The following is a 23,376-nucleotide window of genomic DNA, read 5'->3' on the forward strand; positions in this document are numbered from 1 at the left end:
CGATTTATCCTTCACATTAACATCAGAAAAAAAATCAGAGGATTTTTATTTGTGGCTCAAAGAATATGTAGGTAGCGGATATTTCCATTTTTAATATTTTTTTGGTTTAAAATGATATTTTTATGTACATCGTATCCCATGTTTCTGAAGAAATTAATAAAACATTAAAACCGTTCGGTGCTCGCAGATAAAAAAAATCTCTTTCTCGTTACCCTGAAATCGCAGAAATGTAATTAATACAGAAAGATGACAAATACAGTTTTATAATCGTCTACTTTGTCAAAAAGACTTCTTCCCAAATTAAAGCGTTTGCCGGAAGGAGATAAAGATCCTCAGCCTCGGAGATTTCATGTGAAATAAAAAAAAGAAGATTTTCCCCGGGATACAAAGTTACAGAAAATGAAATGAATGAAATGCTTGCGCTGAGACGCGGCCCGTGCTGCCGGTGTGGGGGACTCACCTTCGGCGATAGAAAATGTAACAGCCTAGAAGAACACCCGCTGTACAAATGATCAGGACGGATATCCACAGCCCACGGTGGCCTCGGCCTCCTCCAGATGCTCCGCTCTCTAGAAAACATAAAGAGCGCGGTTCACAGACACGGCGTAGGAAAGCACGGCGGGGTTTGTAGTTTCTCTGGGTTATAAAGTTGGTTTATAAAGAAAAGCGGTACTGGTTCATTTGGCTTTATATAAAGAAATAATTAGGGTAATAAATCCAGGAGATATAAATGTAATCTGATAACACGAGATACAACATTCATTTAGAGGCAGATCGAGACCCGGTGGGGCGTTGGGGCAGAAGGTCTGACCAGCCTTTTCTATCTGCCCCAATACACTCTATATGACCAGTCTGTAGATTTGTATATTTTGGGTAAAAATCCATCCGGATACATTTTATACTTTTATCTGAAGTTACTGTAAGATCCGAACAATGAAAGCAGTAGAAATTAAAGAAACGCACACATGCAGCACAATCATTTTCTTTGTAGTAAATCCGCTGGGGCCGTTTCCACCCCGGACCTGAGGCTCTTGTCTTTGGGGTAGTAAAAGGTGGGTAAAGACACTGGGTGGAATAAGCGCCTGTTATTATATGTCTTACAATCCTGGAGGGCTGTCACTTGGTAACATGGTAACCGGAATATATATTCAGGGTGATTCCGGACACTTTTCTTTCTTCCATTATTGAATTATTATTGCTGCCGTGGAAGTTATTTAAAGAGATCGCGCTCATCTAGGTTGATTCATATAATTTTCAACCCGGTAGCGGCCGCCTAGCTGATTAATGGCAGACTGCCCGGCTGCATTCACCTCATCGAGAACAGGGGGGGGGGATAGGGGGGGGGGGACAGCCTAGGGGCCAAGTCCTACTAAGGGACCCAATACTAAAAGACCCCAAAACACATTAACTGCTTACTTTCCAGGCCTATCCAGGAAGAGAATAATACAAAACCCATAAAGATACCATAAAGACAGGACGCACGTTCTGCCTAAAGTACAAACCATACTGACTTTATGCAGAAATAAAACATAAAGAAACGTAAGGCTGTGGCCCGAAATCTTCAAATAAGCGCAGCCTGGGGGGGGCAATTACCCTCTTGCCAGATCTCACATATAAGCAGCCCTTAATAACAGCAACCGTACAACGTACTGGAGTCTGAGCTCAGTGTCTCCATGACCCTTCATATCAGCGACAAAACAGTTGACTTAGATATACGACAAACATAATTATATGAAAGTTCAACAAATACAACAATGTTCAGAGCCAGATTATTCCCGTTGTTTTCATTCCCTACAGCGGTTCTGAAGATCGGATATCTATTTAAAACTACGCTAGAACTCGCTGCTGTCTTCAAACAACTCCGGAGTGGAACGTCCAGCAGAAAAGTTTGATCCGCTGTTGGTTCTCACCGGGCATCGTCACAGAGTAATAACGCCAAGAACATCAACCAACCAAATAACATTACACCAGTCTTATGCTCTATCGCCTTTCCAAGTCTTTGGACCTGGGCAGGGAACCGTGTATGTTATGTCTTTATATTCACAGAGTGTAATATAACGCGGACAGTCTTCATATCTGCACAGAGGAGCCTTAAACATAGCAGTCCTCGAGCATCTCTACAGAGTCCAACTTACCAATAACCGTCAGTCCGACCTCGATGTCTCTGTAATCCGCTGTGTTGGTCACTTGACAGACATAAACTCCTTCGTCACGATGCTCCACGTGGGTCAGAGTCAGGTCCAGTCTCCCGTTAGACAAGTCAGGAGACATGTTGGTGCGGCCTCTGTACTGAGGAGCCTGGTGCGTTAAATCGAATTGTCCTTTATTAAAGGTGTGAAGCACCAAGGATGGTTTTGTGCCGATCTTCTTCACCCATAACACCAGCAGATCCTCTGTGCCAGATATAAATGGGACTGAACAGGGAAGGACGGCGGTTCCATGAAGGGCAGCATTGACAGTCGGTACGGAGCCTGTTAGAGAATGAAAGCGAGACGGATTTAACCCCTTATGGACTGGACTCATTTTTTCTTTGTGTACCCTGTGGGACCGAGGCTGTTTTAACACTATTGGCAAGCTCGTGTTCAGCTGTAATTTCTCCTCACCCATTTAGTGAACCCACACATGTTATATATTGTCTTTTACAGGACATGATGGGCTTTCTTCAGATACCATATGTTTTGATCATATCATCTTATTTACTATAAAAAAAGAAAAAAAAATGGTGAAAATTTGAAAACCCCCCCACATTTTATGACTTTTCTTTGAAAAATCTTTTACTCACCTATAAAAGTAAAAAAACTAGCTACATAGATTCTACTATTTGTCCCGAGTTTATAAATACCCAATGTTTTATGTTTTTTGTAAATGATTGGGCAATAAGTACAAGTAGCGTTTTATGATTTCCAAACCTTTTTTCCAAATCTGGTCATCCTGCCTCCATCTCCTCTTTGGAACATCTTTGAAGCCGGTTAACTCAATTAATCTCCATCAAACCATATATTTTTGAAAAATAGACACCCCAGGGTATTTCAAATGCTGGTATTTTAACCCTTTACATACACTAATTTTTTTTTATTTTTTTTTTCCTCTGGTGACATCACTGCATGATTATTTTTAAATGTTAGCACATTTGTTTTTAGCATTTATTTTTCTATATTTATTATTTTTTGAATATTTAACTAATCACATTGTGATTAGAAAGCTGGGCTCCATTGACTTGCATGGTTGAATGCAGTACCTGTATTTAACCTGCAAGTGGAGCCAGAGTTCTCTAGAGGGTCTGGAGACCTTCTGGTGAACTTTTTCAAGTTGACTGTTTTTTTTTACAGGACCGCCGTCGCCATCTTGCAGATGGCGAAAATCACTCGCTTTGGCGCTGTGACCGCTCTCCGGACCGCCCGTCCTGGGGTAAGTGTTTGGTGTCGCTGGATGCCTCCTGATCGAGGCATTCCAGCGACACAATTGAAGTTTAGGAGATGATCGTTGATCGCCTCCTAAACTATTTTAAAACGCGCGTCCGCCGCCATACAATGTATGGCGGATGTTCATGCCCCGGGGAGGGGCCAGACGTGGCCCCTGATGCCGATCTCGGCGTTACTGAATGCCTCGACATTGATGCATTACAGCAACCCTGTTTATGCATCGTTGATCACTTTCTAAGCATATTTAATTTAATGACCGTTCAGGACCGTCAAAGGTCGTTAAGTGACCGTTTTTGCATTACGGTCCTGAACTGGCAAAGGTCGTTAAGGGGTTAAAAACGTTTTTCCACAGAGACAAGACGTTCATTTGGAGTCCTGTCCAATATTGCCCCTAAATTAACTCTAAACACCCCATTAACCATAACTGCCCCTAAATTAACACTAAAGACCCCATCAACCATACCAATTTATTAGGTAATTTATCTGGAGTACATGCAATTAATTTAGGGGCAGTTATGGTTGATGGGGTATTTAGAGTTAAATTAATGCTGAGGACTGAGGGTTAATTTAATTAATTTAATAAAGTTAACTTAAGGTGCAGTTAGAGGTAAAGGGGGGCAAACTAAGGGGAATCTAAATCCTGGGGGCAGTGTGAACATTATTAATGTATTTATTTATAAAGGTATGGTATCAGTGATATTCTCTGAATGATCAGAATCCTGTAAGATCCGGATCACTGTAAGATTTGAATCTTTGAACGGTTCTCTGCCTTCAGTGACATCACTAGAGTAGGCAGGCAGGAGGGTTCATTGACTAATGAAAGGGACGTGTCACAACTTACCTCTCCGGGCGCCGTTCCTCGCATTTGCAGCATAACAGAAAACCTAGTGTAGCTGTTTCTAGCCACATGTCTCCTAGCAACCTGCGTGTGAGTCATAGGAGGGGGTGTGCCCAGGCTGGGAGATGACTGGGGGTGTAGCTGCCTGAGCAATCTCTAGTGCAGTTCCGGGGGCGTGGCTTGGCGTGTCTCCTAATTTAAAAGGCCTGCTGGTCTGCTGCACTTTACCCTTGTGTGGTCTTTGAGTCTGACGTGCTGCTCTCTGCTCCTACTTTGATTACTACTCCGTGTACCGAATCCTGGCTCGTCTGACTAACTCCTCTGTGTACCGAATCCTGGCTTGATTTTGCTACCTTCACTGTCCTCGCTACAGCCATCTACTCCTCAGAGACTGCCTTTATTATTTTGCCTATACCCTGTCCTCTGGCTGCTCAATATATCTTCGGCCCTTGGTGTTCCCTTTGGGCCTTCCCATTCGGTATCTTCAAGTTCCGGGGTATAGGTGCGTGACAGGACGGGGCCAATTGTCAGTGTGCCTGCACGGAGGGACTGGGAAATAGTAACTCCTGTGAGTCACACGGAGTGATCCGAAGATTTGGATCATGAATCGGATCATTTCAATGAACGACTCGAAATGATCCGATTCACCTTAATGATCCGATTCACTTTAATGATCTGAACTTCCCATCACTACTCTGGGTATCTAATCTCATGGGTTTCTGACTGTTACTAATTTACAATGGGGTCAGCACAGTTATTTATCTGGGAGCAGTGTAGGTTATGTCTTTATATTCACAGAGCATAATATAACGCGGACAGTCTTCATATCTGCACAGAAGCCTTAAACATAACAGACCTCGAGCATCTCTACAGAGTCCAACTTACCAATAACCGTCAGTCTGACCTCGATGTCTCTGTAATCTGCCGGGTTGGTCACTTGACAGACATAAACTCCTTCGTCACGATGCTCCACGTGGGTCAGAGTCAGGTCCAGTCTCCCGTTAGACAAGTCAGGAGTCATGTTGGTGCGGCCTCTGTACTGAGGAGCCTGGTGCGTTAAATCGAATTGTCCTTCATTAAAGGTGTGAAGCACCAAGGATGGTTTTGTGCCGATCTTCTTCACCCATGACACGTACAGATCCTCTGTGCCAGATATAAATGGGACTGAACAGGGAAGGACGGCGGTTCCATGAAGGGCAGCAGTGACGTTCTGTACGGAGCCTGTTAGAGAATGAAAGGAACATCACGTGTATTAATATTACTCCGCGGCATTAAATAATAATAACAGCAACAGAGAGAGACGGATTTAAAAAGGTTTCTCCACAGAGACGAGACGTTAAATGGGAGTCCCGGAGTGTTATGAAGATAAACCTGCATAGTATTCTACATACTGTTTAGTGAATAGCATGTATATTACTTTACGTATTTACTTATGATGTCATATACTTTTCCACTTGGGCACGAGGCAGAGTAAGACCCATTTCTGCTGCAAGGATTTGCCTTCCCTCTTACTTTTTTTCTGATCCAAACATAGATCCGCAGCCATCATCTGACAGCGCCGGCCATCTTTACTCTGGGGTATGACACCTGACTACTTGGTCATCCACACCAAAAAATGTGGAATCACTCCAAAATAGGCAAAAAGTTAAACTTTTTTTTTTTTTTTTTTTTATTCTTTATTCTGTTAAAATAATTATAACAAACAATTGACAAAAAAGTTACTTCTATAAAAGTTGAAATAACTTACAATATACTTCTTACAGTATTCGTAAATTATAACTGACTGAGGGGCCTACATTTTTGGCCAAGTATAAAGGTTGAACTCACCACCAGAAAAGGAAAAAAGAGAAAAAAAAATATGTAGGATATATATTAAATTCTCAAGAATTCCCTAAAATGTAAGTGTTCCAACTAGACCAAATTTTGTTATAAAAATCTATGTTGTTTCGAAAGAAGTATCTCTTTGAAATAGCCTGTATTTTAATTTGATTAGAAATTTTGTCCAGTAATGGGATGTTATGGCTTTTCCAATTTGGAGCAATACATATTTTACATGCCAATAATATATTAATTAACAAGGTTTTATTAAATTTAGATATTTGCGGAAGGTCTAGATGGAACATAAAGATTTGAGGCGTCAAACAAATCCTAATACCTGTGACTAATCGAAATAAAGAGCATACTAATTCTTTAATAGGATTAAGGTTATGACATTATGGCTAGGTTTCCACTTGGGTTTTTGTCCTGCGTTTTTTTCTTGATGAAAAACGCCAGGAAAAAAGCCAAGAAAACTGCCACTGCATTCTCCTGCGTTTTGGCGTTTTTTATGGAGTTTTTTCTGGCGTTTTAGCCTTTCTGTGGAAATTGCTTTTTTTGACCTTAGGCAGTTTTTCCAGCCTTTACAAGTTAGATGTTTCACCCGGCTAAAAGGGATTAGGATAAATGGCAAGTATCTGCCCTCTCCTGATGTCATTTACTTGGTAGAGTTCTACTTAAACGCCCCGGCGGACCCTTTTGTCTCTTTTCTGTGGTTTGTAAGGCATGCTTTATTCCGAATGTCTACTCCTCTAAGAAGATTGGCCCCAAATGATGGTGCAAATTGTTTGCTGTTGCTTTTGACACGCAGGATCCAGTTGATGCGTCATGTATGTTTGTTTGTTTGTTCCAAATGGTGTAAGATTCAATATGAACTTTGTTTTGTGTGAAACTGTTTGTTTCCAGCCTATTTCTTGTAGGACGTACAGATACTGGGTCCATCCTCTGCATTGTAACTGTGGGAAAAACGCCATTAAAAACGCCAAGGCATAAAACCCACATGGCTTTTTCATGGCGTTTTTTCTCTCCCATAGACTTCTATTGGAGAAAAACGCCAGGATTTCCTTGCAAAAAACGCCAGAGCGTCAACAACCTGCGATTCTGAAAAACTGCCACAGAGCCCAAAAAAACAGAAAAACGCCAAACGGGACTGAAAAAACGCCAAACAGAAAAACGCCAAGTGGGAATGGCATTTTGCGATTTCCTATTGAAGAACAGCTAACATTTGGCTGCAGCGTTTTTTCACAAAAAAAACGCCAGGTGGCGCTATTGGCGTTTTTAGCAAAAAAAAAACCAAGTGGAAACCTAGCCTATGTCATATCTAGCCACATTAGTTTGAATGGATCAATGTTGTTACTAATATTTTTCTCCGCACTATACCATCCTAAATTATGTTTAGTTTTAATTCCCCATGCCAAAGCGTGAGATATAAATATATAACTTTGATTATCAACACAACCCAGAACCAAACCAGCTTCTTTCGCGGCTGCAGAGGGTGTGCGATGGGAACGCTGGCTCTGCTGGACAAAAGAGTAGAGCTAGAGGACCACTTGGATACACACCGCGCATGCACTACCCCCGGCTTTGCAGTATTATTAATAATTAATGGAATCCATTTATTTTGTGCATCGTCACAGAGTAGTAACGCCAAGAACATCAACCAACAAAATAACATTAAACTGTTAAACATCTTATGCTCTATCGCCGCTCCTTTCATCTCTTGGTCAGTAAAAGGTTAATGTCCTCCTTCCCAATTGTGATCAATTATTGATTAACTCAAAAAAATGAGCAGCTTTCTGCTGCAGACTCAGTAGGACTTCAAATGAAGTAGTAGGCAGTCTGTCGAGCTTCTCCAATCCACCCCAACCTCCAGAGCAGCGCTAATTCAAGGCAATTTCCAGTCAGAGTGACTTTTCTGCCCCAGTAGTAACTCATTTACACAACTTGTAGTGCAGGCGAGGCGCTGACGCAGAGTCTCAGTATAACTGTCTGACACTCTGGGGATGTCATGGGTTTCTGACTGTTACTAGGTTACAATGGGGTCAGCGCGGTTATTTGTCTAGATTTATCCCTTCCCCTTCAAAACACCGATTGGCCAGAATAAAAAAGTAAAGCAATTAACCCACAGGCTGTTAAAACCACCAATCACAGCCACAACCAATGAGACGGCCGATACACTTCATGTAATGATTTCGGCTTCTTCTATCAATCGCTCATTCTGTGCCCTCCTAGAGAAGAGTTTTATGGGGGGCTTTACATTTTCATGGTATCCCTTTACAAATACATGGAGGGGGTTTATAGAATCTCCCCATATGCATTTATCCATTTTCCTCCAACTATGTTCCATGTGGCTGATATATTTGGCAGCGGGGTCTGTCACAAGGAGACAATAGTATCGGAACAAAGGGTCAGAGTAAATTTTTATTTAGTGTGCTGAATGCAAGGGCTGCCCTGTCAGCAGAGCAGAGAAGAGGCTTCCATCTTATCACTGAGGAAGGGAAGCCTCTTACTCTCCACTGGGGCGGCTTAAACTCCAGTCTGTCAGCCCCTGGGAAACCCCACTGACGGTATTTCAGTCTCCTTCCAAGTTGGCTCTTGCCAGGATCAATCCCTCCAGGTAGGCCTCTTAGAACCTCAGACCTTGCCCATATTTAGTCCTGCAGCACGGCGCTCCTTCCCGTCTCTCAAAATGGAGTCTCTTACATTCTCCTCATGGATCTCAGGTCACCTGACCTCACCTCAGGAGTTGCTTAGGCCACGCCCCCTGCTGCCCACCACTGTACGCAGTCCTAGTGGTGCAGCATTTGTGTGGCTGAGGGTGATGTGCGTTACAATGCAGTACACAGAAACATGCTTGTAACACAGGGGGTGCTACATTATGATGCAGTAATCCACAGGATACGCAATCAGGGCCACGAAAGCTGGGTTATAAAGGTCCTTGATTACAGGTGTGTCAGAAGCAGGTAGACATCTTATATCCAGTAATCACACACTGGAACAGGCGGGAATCGTAGTCTGATACAAGAAAAAGGTTCCGTCCCCCTGTCTCACGCACCTCTGCCCAGCATGCAGGAGACATCTCCTCCCAGCGAGAGTCAGGAGAAGCCCCGCTGCAGGCACGCCCCCGATAGGCAGCAGGCACGCCCATGATAGGCCCGGGCCCTATTTTTTTATTTGTTTATTTTGAGGAGACAGCTATTGTTTCTGGTATTGATGGATTCTTACCTTTGCATGGTGCCCAGGGAAGCAGGAGTAGCGAGACAGCAATGCCATGGGCCTGAAAAAGAAAAATTACCATATTACAATTTTTTTGGTTTTTTTTTTACAGAATTTTGAGTTTAATTTAGAAATGTAGTTACATAAAAATGTAAAAGTATTTAACCTGTTGGCTACCATATAGACATACCGGTACGTCAATAACTGGTGAGGCAGGATAACCCTTAGGACCTACTGGTGTGTCATGATTCTCTAGCAGAAGCAGAAGGCATCCTACTGACAGACCAAGTGTAATGGTGTTCTGCACAAGTGCTGAAAGAGGCAAATGCCATAAGGGAATACCATGTCCATGAAAGGGTTACATGGTCTGCAACAATGCTTAGGTAGGTGGTACGTGTCAAAGTAACATCCACATGAATGGCAGGACCCAAGGTTTCCCAGCAGAACATTGCCCAAAGCATCACATTCCCATAGTGCATTCTGGTGCCGCGTGTTCTCCAGGTAAGCAACGCACCCGGCTATCCATCGGCAATGGACAGTGCAATGCTCTGCGTGTTCTGACACCTTTCTATTAGAACCAGCAGTCACTTTTCCAGCGATTTGAGCTGGTCAGTTGGATTTGACCACACAGGCATCAATGAGCCTCAGCTGCCCATGACCCTATTGCTGGTTCACCACTTTTCCTTCCTTTCCTTCCAGCCTTATCCCCTTCACCTGTCAGTGCGCAGAATGCTATGGCCGATCGCTGTGTATTGAGACAGTCTATACATTACTGTTTTGGGCCTAAAGGTTAGAGAGAGAATAAACCTCCCCTAGGTTAGCCCCCCCGTATTAAGAATTTTAACAAAAGATGATTGCATTTGTTTGATCAACTGTTTTTTTTTCGTTAGAACTACTTTAAAGTAGGCAATATTAACAATCTTTTTCAGGGGGGGCTGATTACTGATTATGATAGCTCAGCGTTAGGTTTTATTTCCTGATCTATCTTTTAGCTTTGTATAGCGTTTCCAGGGCCGACCTCAGGTGTTCAGGCGCCCTGTGTGGACCACCCCCGAACTCCACGGAACAGAGGTAGAGCTCAGCGGGACAGAAATTTCAAGTTTCAGTTGGGGGGGGCAACCCATATGTATTCCCATCCTCATGCATACAAAATAGGATTGTGAATACCGCCTCCTGTGTGATCTGACTATTAGACTAAGATCCAGATCCCCCGCAGCGCTGCCCCGACTACACACCAGGGAGTCAGAAGCACCCGTATGTTTGGGGGGGGGAGGTGTTAAATGGGGGGCATAAGGCATTTCTGTAGGCAGAGTGCTCTATGTTATGCCAGAGTGGGTAATGCTGGGTTAATGCACGGCTCTAGGGGGTAACAGAGAAAGTGATTCTGGTGTAAAGTTTGGAAATGGTGAATTCCATTACTGTGACCCCCACTTACCCAACACAACGCCTTCATTTCAGAGACAGACATTCTGCGAGCTTCCATTCCTTCCGAGTATTTGTTCCGAGCTAAAAAAAAAAAAAAAAAAAAAAAAAAAAGGGTGTTTTTTTTTTACAATATTTTGGAGAAAATAAGAGATCGCTTATCCTTCCGGGATACTAAAGGTTAAACATGCAAGGAAAACAATACATTTTTTGTCACTGAACTAATATTTTTAGAAATGACACAGAGCAGATGGTGTGGAAGAAGAGGGCGACAGACACCAAAATGGGGAGGATTTTGTTTACCTTTTTTATGATATAATAGGTATATTTTCTGTGTTTCTAATGTGGCTGCCTGGTGTGTAAATGTCATCACTCTCAGCCAATTCCTGTACATGTATGGGTTCAAGATGCATTGTCAGTAAGAGGCTAGAGCAAGGGAGGGGAACATCCAGCCCGCAAAATCATTTGGTCTGGCCATGCCAAGGAAACCGCACACGACTGCCAAGACTATCTTTAACTCAGGGCAAAAGGAGCAGCTGGCCCTTGAGCCTCCCATGGTCACTTCCACAGGGACCGCTGCTTACGTCTGGGTTGCTCGCACTTAGTGCGAGCAATGTGTCTTGTATGGCCAAGTGGATGGTGGAATCCAGTGGAGTCACGTCACGCTATGTCACATGACCCTGCTGCATTCCTGCTTCCCCTGGGTGGTAAAAGAGAAGTTGTTCGCACAACTTCAGTGAGTGCCAGCAACACAGAGAGAAGCAGCGACCCCCGTGAGCAGCACAGATAAATCTGCAGTTCAGGTAAAGTGATAGAAGAGGTGTATAAATTAGTATGTAGAATTGAGTGAATGAGTATCTAAATGAGGGAATATTTGTGAATGAGTATCTGTGAAAGAGGGACTTAATGAATGAATTAATATGTGTGTGATAGTATGGATGTGTATGCAGGGAAGCATTGCATAGGGAGGATGTTTGAGGAAAAGATGCCACAGGGGGGCTTTTGACAGGTTGGGTTGCAGAGGGGCTCATGGACCAGGGATTTGGGATTGCTACATTCCTTTGGATTATTGCATGGGCCAAGTACCCAGGATTATGTGGGTGTCACAAGGCCAGGCTGCCAGGAATATCATCCAGATTTAGCTACCAGCAAACTCCAACCCGCGCAGCCTGGTGACTTTTACCGGTATATTAACTTCTTATCGGAAAGTACTATGGCACACTTGTTGGCACCTTCTGGTGCAGTTTATCCAAGTCATGGAGCACATTGAACGGCCCCATCCATCATTAAGCTTTTGGATTTCTTTTTTGGACTAATATAAGACACCTGCCCTTCCAGACCCTCACCATGACTGTTAGCTGTGTTATCTTCACAAAAATTGTTGCATGGAAAGAGTTAAAATATATTTTCATTTTGATAGGATCCGGGCTTTGTCTAATTCGATTTTCCAACTGGAATTGCTACACAAAGCGGTCCCTACTCCCTCTGTACAGGTCCAGCTAGACACACTGCGGCTACAACTGTCTGATCTCCTTGACTCTAAATGTCAGAGAGATTACCTAGCTACCCGACGGCTTTTCTACGAGATGGGGAATAGGCCGGGGAGGTTGCTGGCTAGGGCTTTGAGGGCTAAACGGGCCTCTGGCTTTATCCCTAAGATTCGTGACGCTCGTGGTAAACTACATTATACAACACAAGCAATCTCCAGATGTTTTCGGGATTATTATCGCGAATTGTATAATTTGCCCGCGGCAGATCATCATGGGCGCTCTCGCGACTCCCAACTGGGATCTTATTTAGACAAATTCCTCCATCGAAAGCTTAGAGCCGAAGACGGTTTGTCCCTGGAGGCTTCTATCAGCTTAGCAGAGGTTGAATCTGTAGTTAAATCTCTCCCGCTGGGTAAAAGCCCGGGACCCGACGGGTTCACCACTACGTATTACAAAAAGTTTTTACCGATCCTGGGCCCGCAATTGGTTACGCTCTTTAATGACCTCGCCACTGGCTGCCCTCTGGACCCTCAAACTAACCTTGCCCATATAACAGTCATCCCAAAACCGGGTAAGGATAGTGAGTTGTGTGGCAGCTATCGGCCAATCTCGCTGCTAAACGTGGATCTTAAGATCCTGGCAAAAATACTGGCCACTAGGCTACAGCCATTCCTTCCGTCCTTGATCCATCCAGATCAAGTGGGATTTGTCCCGGGCCGGGAGGGCAGGGACAATACTATGAGGGTCATTGACCTTTTGTCCTTAGCAAAACACTCTAACGCCCCTTTTGCATTGGTGTCGATGGATGCAGAAAAAGCATTCGACAGGGTGGCCTGGCCTTACTTATTTCGGGTGCTGAGAGGCATAGGTTTGGGCTCAACCTTCCTACATCTAGTCGGTGCTTTGTACACCTCCCCGTCGGCCCAGATAAGAGTTAATGGGTCCCTCTCAGAACGATTCACACTGTCGAATGGTACCCGGCAGGGTTGCCCTCTTTCGCCCCTGCTTTTCATCCTTGCACTGGAACCTTTGACTAACGCCCTACGTGGCAATGCTGGGATTAAGGGGTTGGAGGTGCAGGAGCAGACCCATAAACTTTCGGTGTTTGCTGACGATATGTTGTTTATGATCCAGGATCCTCTCACTTCTCTTTCTTGTATAGTCTCGGAACTGAACCGCTTTCGTGTCCTCTCGAATTATAAAATAAATATTCAGAAGTCCGAGATTCTGGGTCTTAATATTCCTCCTGCCTTAGGAATGCAAATTAAAGCTTCGTTTCCCTTTCACTGGTGTGTGTCCTCCATCCGATACCTGGGATTGCAACTTTCGCCCGACCCCTCCCAACTAGCCTCACTGAATCATTGGTCCATCCTCTCGTCGATCACTGCTGACCTTCGTAAGTGGGCATATCCACACATCTCGTGGTTCGGTAGGATGGGTGTAGTCAAAATGACTATCCTTCCTAAACTTTTGTATCTACTACAATCCTTACCCATATACTTGCCGAAATCCTTCTTTAAAGCCTGCCATAAAGTGTTCCGCACTTATATATGGGGTGGCAAGCCGGCTAGGCTGGCATTTGCCCATTTGACCCGTCCGCGAAGGTGGGGAGGTATGGGTCTCCCAGACATTATATTATTTGCGGAGAGTGGTGGAGTGGTCCCGTTCTTTGCCCAAACCGTGGTTGTCCATCGAAAGTCAATTTTTCCCGCTGCCTCTTCCCAATGTCCCCTGGCTACCCGCGTGCCATCGTCGCCCCTTAATGCCTGGTCATCCTTTGATCGCCCCGACTTTGAAGGTTTTGCGGAGAGCAATCCGAGGCCAGCCCGTTGTGCCCTGTCCTGGCCCGCTTTTGCCCCTGACTGATAACCCCGACTTTGCTCCAGGTATGGGTCTTACCTCCTTGCGCCCTCTTGTTCCGGCAGGCCAACGGACACTCCGGTTTTGTCACATTGTCGACCTAGGTGTGCTTCGATCTCTCGAGGTCTTGTCGTCTTCTGGAACTGATACGTTCAGTCTCCGCTTTCTTATCCATCAACTCAAACATTTCGTCTCCCCTTTACTTTCTGACCCTAACATGACCAGGTCTCTTTCCCCCTTGGAACGGTTGTGTGTTGCGAACGACGAACCCCAACATCTTTTGTCGCAAATATATGCCTCTCTGATACTCACCTCCGCAGATACTAAACCGTATTATATGAGCCTGTGGGAGAGGGATCTGGGAATTGCCTTAGAACCGGAGGATTGGGATAAGATTCTCTTACTGACGCATAAGGGGTCAATTTCCAGTAAAATTCAGGAATCCGCCTTTAAACTACTGGTTCGATGGTACAAGGTTCCAGCTGAATTACATCACTACCTCCCGCAGGTGTCCCCTCTCTGTTGGCGATGTGGTTCTGCCCCAGGTACTTACATGCACCTTTGGTGGTCGTGCCCTCTTATCCAGGTGTTTTGGGATGTGATTTTACAAGTTATTCGTATTGTTGGGGATCCGGGTTTCCAGGCCTCTCCTGCAGCTTTTATCCTCCATCATAACGATATATCGTATGGCAGTTATAAAGGCTCACTCACCTTCCATATAATTAGTACGGCCAAGTCGGTCATACCCAGGTTCTGGAGACAGTCCTGCTCTCCCCCTATCGGGGCATGGCTTAGTAGCATGTCATTCGTCTGTCAGATGGAACGTTTGACTATGTCCTCGAGGGGTTTGGCCAGCGGGAACACATCGAAGTGGCTCCCTTGGCAAGATTTTGTTGCATCTTCTGCCTTCCCGGAGATTCTGGGGGTTCACACTTAGATGGCTCTCGCTTTTGTTTTGGTTTTCTCAACCCTCAAGATGAAACCTCGCAATATCCGTTACCCACTCGGTGTCTCCTTGCTGCCTTCCTGTACTTCTCATAACTGGGAGGCCTATTTCCATTATGTCCAGCATCTGGTAAACTACTACCAGCTCTTGTCAGTCTTTTTTTGGCTCGCCTTGCACCAATTAATTTGTTTGTTTTGTTTATTTTTTCTTTCGTTGGTTCAGTTATTTGCTCCGTTTGTTGTCTCACCCAACAGGGCTTGACTACGATACTTCTTCGGGATTGTGACATTATTGATTACCTGACGTGATCGGCTAATTTACAAATGTTCGTCATGTTTATTATTGCGTCATTTATGTCGGTCTCTGCCGATCCTTTGCCTGTCAAACATCTCGCCTGTACTGTATTGATACCTCGTTTTGTACTTTGCATCAAATCTGTACGTACAATTACTTGATACTTCGGTTTTCCCATGTATCGTATTTTTTATTTCATCTGTCAATAAACGGAGAATGAAAAAAAAATATATATATTTTCATTTTAAAAGCCCATAGTGTGCCTAGTTTTTTTAAAAAAAAATGTATGATTTTAGGGGTAAATTGAACTGGCCAGCTTCAAAGATGTCCCAAATATGCGAATTGGGCACACACTGACCAGATGTCCAAATGCCCAAAAATATACACCTCACAAAGGTGGTCTTTTACCTCCTAAATAACCCAAAAGATCCACGCATGTACTCGGGAGATGTTCCTGAACACATATTGAGATGTTTGACACGGACATACACCAGGAGCGGTAAATTCATACCTGAAGTAAAATGGAAAAAAAACACACAAGAAAATACTACGGCAAACTGTAACAAAGGCTGGTGGTAAAATGTCTGCATGTATAGAGTTAAAATATCAGCATTTATAATACCCAAGGGTGTATATTTTTCAAAAATATTTGATTTCATGGGGTAAATTGAATTGGCCGGGTTCAAAGATATCCAAAGTAGGATATGTGTGACAAAATACACAAAAAAGGGTTGGTGGTAGAATTAGTGCATGGAAAGGGTTAACATACCAGCATTTGAAATACTTTGGGGTGTCTAGTTTTCAAAAATATGATTTGATGGGGTAAATTGCATTGGTCGGCTTCAAAGATACCCGAAATAGCACACGGGGCAGAATGACCAGATTTGGGGGGGAAAAAAATGGTATTGAAATAGCAAAAACGCTACTTGTATATATTGCCCCATAACATGCAGAAAAAAAGTGAGAATTCTTACCTTTGAATTCCTTTTCCTTGTCCATTTCCAAGGTGGCACATGAGAAGAGAAGGCTCGGCCTACCAGGTAGGGCAGGAAACACTATAAAAAAGGAGACCTCCCCCTTCCTCCCCAGTGTGGTTAAAAAGAAAGACTCAGACAAATAATAGCCAAGCAAAAGTAAATGTAATGGGTGGGAGTAAAAGTGTGCCACCTTGGAAATGGACAAGGAAAAGGAATTCCCAGGTAAGAATTCTCACTTTCCTTGCCATTCCAGGTGGCACATGAGAAGAATTAGCAAGATAGGGAGGGAAGGATTCCAGTCTGCAGGACATGACGATCAAATTGAGACTCAGAGAGATGAAGATTCAGACTGTAGTGCCTTATGAACGTCGCTGCCTTGCAACAGAGATGGATTCACCCCAGGAAGTCGAGACGGATCTGGTCGAGTGTGCCTTCAGGCCGGAGGGTGGTACTCTTCCCGCGGAGATGTAACATAAGGTGATTGCGTCCTTAAGCCAGCGGCTTATGGAAACCCTGGATACTGAAATGCCCTTGCAGATCCCCGCAAAGGAATGAAAGAGAGAGTTGGATTTCTTCCAGGCAGACATACGCGAGAGACAAGACAGAATACACCTCCGCAGGTCTAGCGAGTGGAGTTCCAGCTATTTGGGATTCTTGGGATCTGGACATAAAGTAGGTAGGACGATTTCCTGATCCGAATGAAAAGGTGAGACTACTTTAAGGAGAAACTCCGGTGGTAAACGGAGGATAATGCAGTCCGGCAGAATCCTGAGAAAAGGTTCCACTCTGGAGAGAGCCTGGAGCTCACTCACCCTCCTAGCAGAAGTGAGGGCTACTAGGAGGGCAACCTTGTAGGTGAGCAGCTTCAGAGAGGTATCCTCTAGAGGCTCAAAAGGAGACATGATGAGTTGGTGCAACACGAGGTTAAGGTCCCAAGGTGGAACCGACGGACGGAGCCTAGGGCGAAGTCTGCACATCCCTTTAGAAAATCTGGAGATCCAGGGATGGGAAGCCAAATTGGAATCCAAGAAGTTGCTCAAGGCCGAAATCTAGACCCTGATAGTAGCAGGTTGTAACCCTTTATGAAAGCCATCTTGAAAAAAGCGCAGCACCTCACGGATGGATGGAGAGTATACTTCGTGCACATTGCACCGGGTGAACGTTTCCCAAACCTTCTGGTATTTAGCAGCCGTAGTTTTGTTGCGGCTGGAGAGAATAGTTTTCACCACTGATGAAGCTAATCCCTTTGAGGTCAGGATTTCCCTTTCAGAAGCCATGCTGAGAGGTTGAACCGGGAGGGATCTGGGTGGAGAACAGGACCTTGAATGAGAATATCCTTCACCTGAGAAAGAAGCATGCGCTCGTCTATGGTCAGGTTGGTAAGGTCCGAAAACCAGATTCTTCAAGGCCAGAAATACACAACCAGGATGACTTTTTGAGGGTTTTCCCAAATCTTCCAGAGCACTCTGGAGATAAGGGGAAGCGGAGGAAAAACATATGCGAGATCAAAGTTCCAGGTCTGCGAGAGTGCTTCCAGGGCTCGGGGACAGCCGACAGGTGAAAGAGAGAAAAACTTCTTTACCTGTTTGTTCAGATGCATGGCCATCAGGTCTATCTGAGGAGTACCCCATTTCCTTGCGATGAAGACGAAGACCCTTTTGTTTAAGGACCATTTTCCCTTAAGTACTGAGTTCCGCCTCCTGATTCAGTGAACCCTTGAGAGAGTGCAGTGGCCGAACTCCGCCCATCGGCAGATCTCAGCGGTAAGGGTCTGCAAGTGCCTACTTCTGGTGCCACCTTGTTTGGAAAGGTAGGCCACAACGGTGACGTTGTCTGAAAGGATCCTGATGGACTTGTGTAGCTCTAGAAGATTGATGTGCAGGTCTGATTCTTGAGGAGACCAAGTTCCCTGGGTAATATTGCTTCCCATAACAGCACCCCAGCCCAGTCTCTCGTCTGCCAAGAGAGTCCCTGGGAAAGATTCTTGGCTGTCAGCTCCATCGGAGTGATTCCCGAACGAAGGGAGAAAGTCGGACCTTCTTGTATAAGGACATCCTGGAGCGATCCAGTAGGAACTGTTGAAGAGGTCTTGTGTGAGCAAGTGCCCAGGGAACCGCTGAGATGGAGGAGGTCATTAGAACGAGCAATGACATGATGGATCTGATGGACACTGACTTGTTCTTTAGGACCGTGTGCGTGAATTCCCTCAATCTTAGGATCTTGTCCCGAGGGAGAAACGTCTTCTGTACGTGTGAATCGAGGATCATTCCCAGAAAGGTAAGACATCTGTTTGGAAGTAACTGTGACTTTAGTATGTTTACTAGCCATCCTAGGTTGTGGAGGGTCCTGATAGAAAACTCTAGATGGGACTGGAGCAATGTTGCCGAGGCCGCTAAGAGGAGCCAATCGTCCAGATATGGGACCACCTTTATGCCTTTTTGTCTCAGGAAGGCCACGAGCACCAACCAAAAGGAAGAGCCCGAAACTGGAAATGTCGAATACCTTGAGGCAATGGAACGGCCAGACGGAGGAATCTTTGATGGTCTCTTCTGATGGGAACATGTAAATAGGCATCCCGCAGGTCTATGGTGACCATGAAGTCCACCGAAGAAATATTCTCGGTGGTGGACTTCAGGGATTCCATCCGGAACCTGTTGTATCTTATACAGGTGTTCAACTGTAGGTTGATGATTAGCCTGAATTTCCCGGATGGTTTTGGCGCGACAAAGACGTGGGAGTAGGTTCCCTCTCCTATTTCTTGATGAGGAACTTTTCGTGAATTAAGTCATTGAATGTGGAGAAGAACCCCAATCTTTTCCAAAGATCTGCAGGGGGCATGGACAGCAGAAATGTCTGGGAAGGTAGGTGAGTAAGCTCCAGTGGATAGCCTTGCTCGATGATGCGAAGGACCTAGGGGGTCTGAGGTGATCTCTTCCCAGGCATGAATGAAACCGGTTAACCTGCCCCCTCCTGAAGCCTGCTGGCGTCAGAACCTTTCTGCTTTACCGTCCCTGCCTCTTCCTCTCTGGAATCTACCTCTTGCGTAGGGTTTACCCCGAAAGGACTGGTAGTCTTGATTGGAGGTTGAGGGCCTGTAGGACTCTCTGTCTCTTGGAGCTCTGTAATAATTAGACCTGAAACGAGGTGGTCCTTTTCTCTGAGATAACCAGTGCTTGTCCCCCGTGGTGGATTCCAGAATCGTGTCGAGATTGCTGCCGAAGAGGTGGCTCCCCTGGATGCTGCACAGCTTGTGTTTTGAGGCATTATCTGCAGACCACGACTTAAGCCAGAGAGCTCGTCTAGAAACCGCTGAAAGCGCAGTGGCTTTAGAAGACGTACGGACTGATTCAATGGAGATTAAATCAACTGCTAAGCAGGTGTCGGACAGGTTTCTTGCGACCTGCTCAGTCCCTGGAATAGCTGCAAGGTCTTCCACCGCCTGTTGGAGCCAGACTTTAATGGCTCTAGAAGTTGACGCCATGGCAATAGCTGGACGAAAGTTCGCCGCTGCTTCAAAAGACCTTTTGGCGGCATTCTCAGCCCTCCGATCCATGGGGGTCTTTGAAATGGGACGCGTCCTCCAACGGAATGGCTGTTTTTTTCGTGGCCTTGGCTACTGCGGTGTCCACTTTCAGGACTTCCCAGGCATCAGATTCTTATTAATCGAAAGGAAAAAGCTTTTTGATTCTGGAGGATGTGAAGAATCTCCTGTCAGGATATTTCCACTGCTCCGTGATAATGGCAGAAAGTGAATCGTGGACTGGAAAGGTCTGCGTTTTCCTAGAGTGACCCTGAAAAGGATCTGGTTTTGAAACGGGTATGTCATCCTGTAGATTCAAAGTAGATCTGACTGCAGAGATGAGTTTCCCTGTTTCTTCGACTGGGAAGAAAAAAGTTTCCTCCCCGTCCTCATCCGAAGACTGGGGGTCATTCGACTGGTAGTCATTAAGAAAAAGGAGCCAAATAATCTTCCTGGGTATCTGGAAGAAAATTTGGTGGACCCTGCTGGTAAGGTTGTTGCTGGGGCACAGGCGCCTGAGTGGAGCTTGCCATGGCTCGAAAACAGTCAAAAGGTAGACTGAAGTTCCCCCTTCAACCAGGAGGTAAATTCTGTCGTGGAAACTTCTTTAGGCCGAGAGCAGGAGCTGCCCATTTTGGCCTAAAGATCTTCTCCTGCCGTGCCTCACTTTGAGGATTCCCCGGGACCGCGTGAACCGGAGCCCGAGGATGCACATCCCAGTGAGCCCCCTGGGCTGTGGGCAGAGCCGAACGAGGGCTGAGCCTCGTGTGCGTTGCCGCAATGACCGCAGAGTTACTGTCTCCGAGGCTGCCGCACGAGCCCTGGATCCACACGGGACCGCTACCGGGTATCAAAAAAGCACGCCCCCCGGGGGTCCGAGAAAACAAAAAAAAAAAAAGAGAGAAAAAAGGTAAGCTTCAGCCTAACCGCTACCTGAGTAGGGCAGGAAACAACACTGGGGAGGAAGGGGGAGGTCTCATTTTTTTTTTATAGAGTTTCCTGCCCTACCTGGTAGGCAGAGCCTTCTCTTCTCATGTGCCAACTGGAATGGCAAGGAAATAACACTGAGTATTTCTAAACTCAGGACAGTAGAAGAATATATCTAGCAGTTTTTCTCAAGTCCTTTTTTTTAACAAATCACCATATTTTATCTTTTTATTTTTTATTTTAAAATAGATGGTATCATAAAACGTTATCTAAAGAAAGCCCTTCTTGTCACCAAAAACCCCCAATATATAATGTGTGTGAGTGCAGGAAATCAGAAGAAAATTACAGCTAAACTAGAAAAATGTTAAAAAAGAGCCAAAGTGTACTACGAGTATGTCGGACAACATTCAAAACAGCCGCTCAGCGGCTGCGAAAGGGATTGAAAGCCTCTTCCGGCCGTCGGTATCCCGGCCCTGGCCTCACCTTACCTTACTCTGCCCCTGCAAAGCGGAACAGAAGAAGGGATAAGCGGGACGGTGACCCAAAACCGAGACTGTCCCGTCTAAATCGGGACAGTTGGGGGGCATCTACACTACCCACTATCTATCCTCTCTCCCCTTTGTAGTTCACTTACCTTGAAGTTTCAGGGTGGGAGTGCGAGGCCTCCGTCTCCCTGTTCTGCCGTGGTGCGCACTGCTTCACTGCTGAGCGCCTGAATATGACTTCATATTCCGGCGCTCAGCATGAAATGCCGGCACCGCGACTGATGTAGAGGCCTTGCGGAGGAGACAGAGGGGCGCCTAGCGACCGCCAGGCGCCCCTCTGTCTCCTCCACGTGTCATGCTCATCATATCCCAGCCCAAGAGAGCTGTAGTAACTCCCAGAGATCACCCACATGTATCCTCCTCTTGTCCCCAGAATCACTTCCAGCACCAGCCAGCATGCGCACCGTGGAACCCTGCTATGTGTACCCAATAAGTAGACAACTACCTTGAACTGAGTACAGCAGGAATGAACAGTTTATTGTTGTAAAACAGACTGATATATCCACAGAACTTCATTAACATAAATCAACATTGATAAACAGGTACATGTAGACAACCCAACCTTTAATCCCCTTTAGCTACTGAATCTCCCCCTGGTAGCCATCCTGTTAATGGAATTAGTTTACACAATGGAGTTCCTGCCTGTTTGGCAGCCAGGCTGGAGCCATCTCTGACTACCTTGGGCCCCTGCATGACAGCTCATTCTGTGTCTCTTCACAAATGAGACACAAGCAGAATATTTGGTTATAGGCATATTAAACAAAGCAAAGCAGACATCTCACCATAAGCAGCAGAGTAGGAGGCATATCATGTATACAGACTGCTGGGGAGTATGAGGGTAGAAAAGTCCAGGTAAGTATCCAAAAGGGTCTGGGACAGGTAGCAAGCAAAAAGGGTAAATCCAAAAGGCAGTCCGGGACAAAAAGGTAACAGGCAGGCAAATCCAATAGACAGACCCAGAGTCTGGCATGAACTGTAGCACCAAAGAACTTAATGAACTCAAAACTCTGTTACTGGGAGGCAGGGAAGTAAAGCCTGTTCATTAGGTCAGGTGAGAATGGCATAGGCTTCAGGTGAGGGAGGCAGGGTAATAGCATAACCAAACACAGCTGAACAGAAATACACAGCACATGGATTATATACATAGTCAGATAATACAAACATGGTACAGGGTGCCACAAAGGACAGGGAACAAGGCAAGGAACACAGAGGATTGAGTGAGGAGCTGAGATCCTCAGATGTATAAGGGAAAGAGGGCAAAGGTACAGACACAAATAAACAAGACCGCAAGCTGTGGAGAGGAGTTCAACTCCAGGCAGACATCTCAAAGGGGCAACCACGCCTCACAGTTTGCAGCGCTGGGCCTGAATCCTGACACCACGTCAAAAAAACAAAACAAAACATGTGGTCACCCTAGGTTGGGTGGTTCCAAATTCGGCGGGAGGGGTCAACAGGGGGCAACAAATAACCTGGGTGGTCAATTGCCCCCCTGTAGCAACTCCACTGAATATGAAAATAGCGAGATGAAAGACGGCCAAAACTCGTTATGGATTTTATTTCTCAATTACAGCTAGACTGGAATAGACCACCGGCAATGGCCAGTCCAGGCTTGGTCTCATATATGCAGAGCTCGATCTCCATATATAAGTTGATGATGTCTATCCCAATAAAGGTAGTTCTGATTTTTACCATACAAATTGTGGTTTGTCTGTTCCTTGGGTAGCAGGAGCATATGGGGGCATTATGCAAGGGTGTGGGGGCATTAATTCACAAGAAGGGCTGGCTGGGGGCATTACATAAAACAATACTAAAGGGAGCACTGTCTGGTAGGATAATATTTAAGTTGATCATTAAGTACGTTCCACTAATTTCGTTATAATCAAATTGCCCTTGGCAGAAAAAAAAGTTCCCCACCCCTGGGCTAGAAGATCAGAGACTGAGATGGAATGGAAGGAAGTTTACTTTACTGAGAGGGTAGGAGAAAAGTGGAACAGCCTCCCAGCAGAGGGTAATACAGTGAGGGGATTAAACATGCATGGGATAGACATACAGCTCCTGAATCTAAGACGAGACCAACGACTGATTAAGGTTTGAGCCTTTACAG

At 45.3% G+C, this 23,376-nt stretch overlaps 1 protein-coding gene across 1 annotated transcript in view; it reads right to left on the reverse strand.

Moving 5' to 3' along the window:
- Positions 1–512: 512 nt before the first annotated feature.
- LOC128475409 (nectin-4-like) overlaps positions 513–23,376 on the reverse strand; it is a 165,052-nt gene continuing 142,188 nt past the window's right edge. The window contains exons 6-9 of the mRNA XM_053457905.1: positions 5,117–5,481; positions 2,136–2,298; positions 1,644–1,705; positions 513–569 (exon numbers count right to left, since the gene is read on the reverse strand). Of these exons, the coding sequence (XP_053313880.1) occupies positions 513–569; positions 1,644–1,705; positions 2,136–2,298; positions 5,117–5,481 (647 nt within the window). The remainder of the gene's footprint in view (positions 570–1,643; positions 1,706–2,135; positions 2,299–5,116; positions 5,482–23,376) is intronic.

This window comes from Spea bombifrons, chromosome 2 (assembly GCF_027358695.1).
Source record: "Spea bombifrons isolate aSpeBom1 chromosome 2, aSpeBom1.2.pri, whole genome shotgun sequence".
In the NCBI taxonomy this organism is placed as follows: Eukaryota; Metazoa; Chordata; class Amphibia; order Anura; family Pelobatidae; genus Spea; species Spea bombifrons.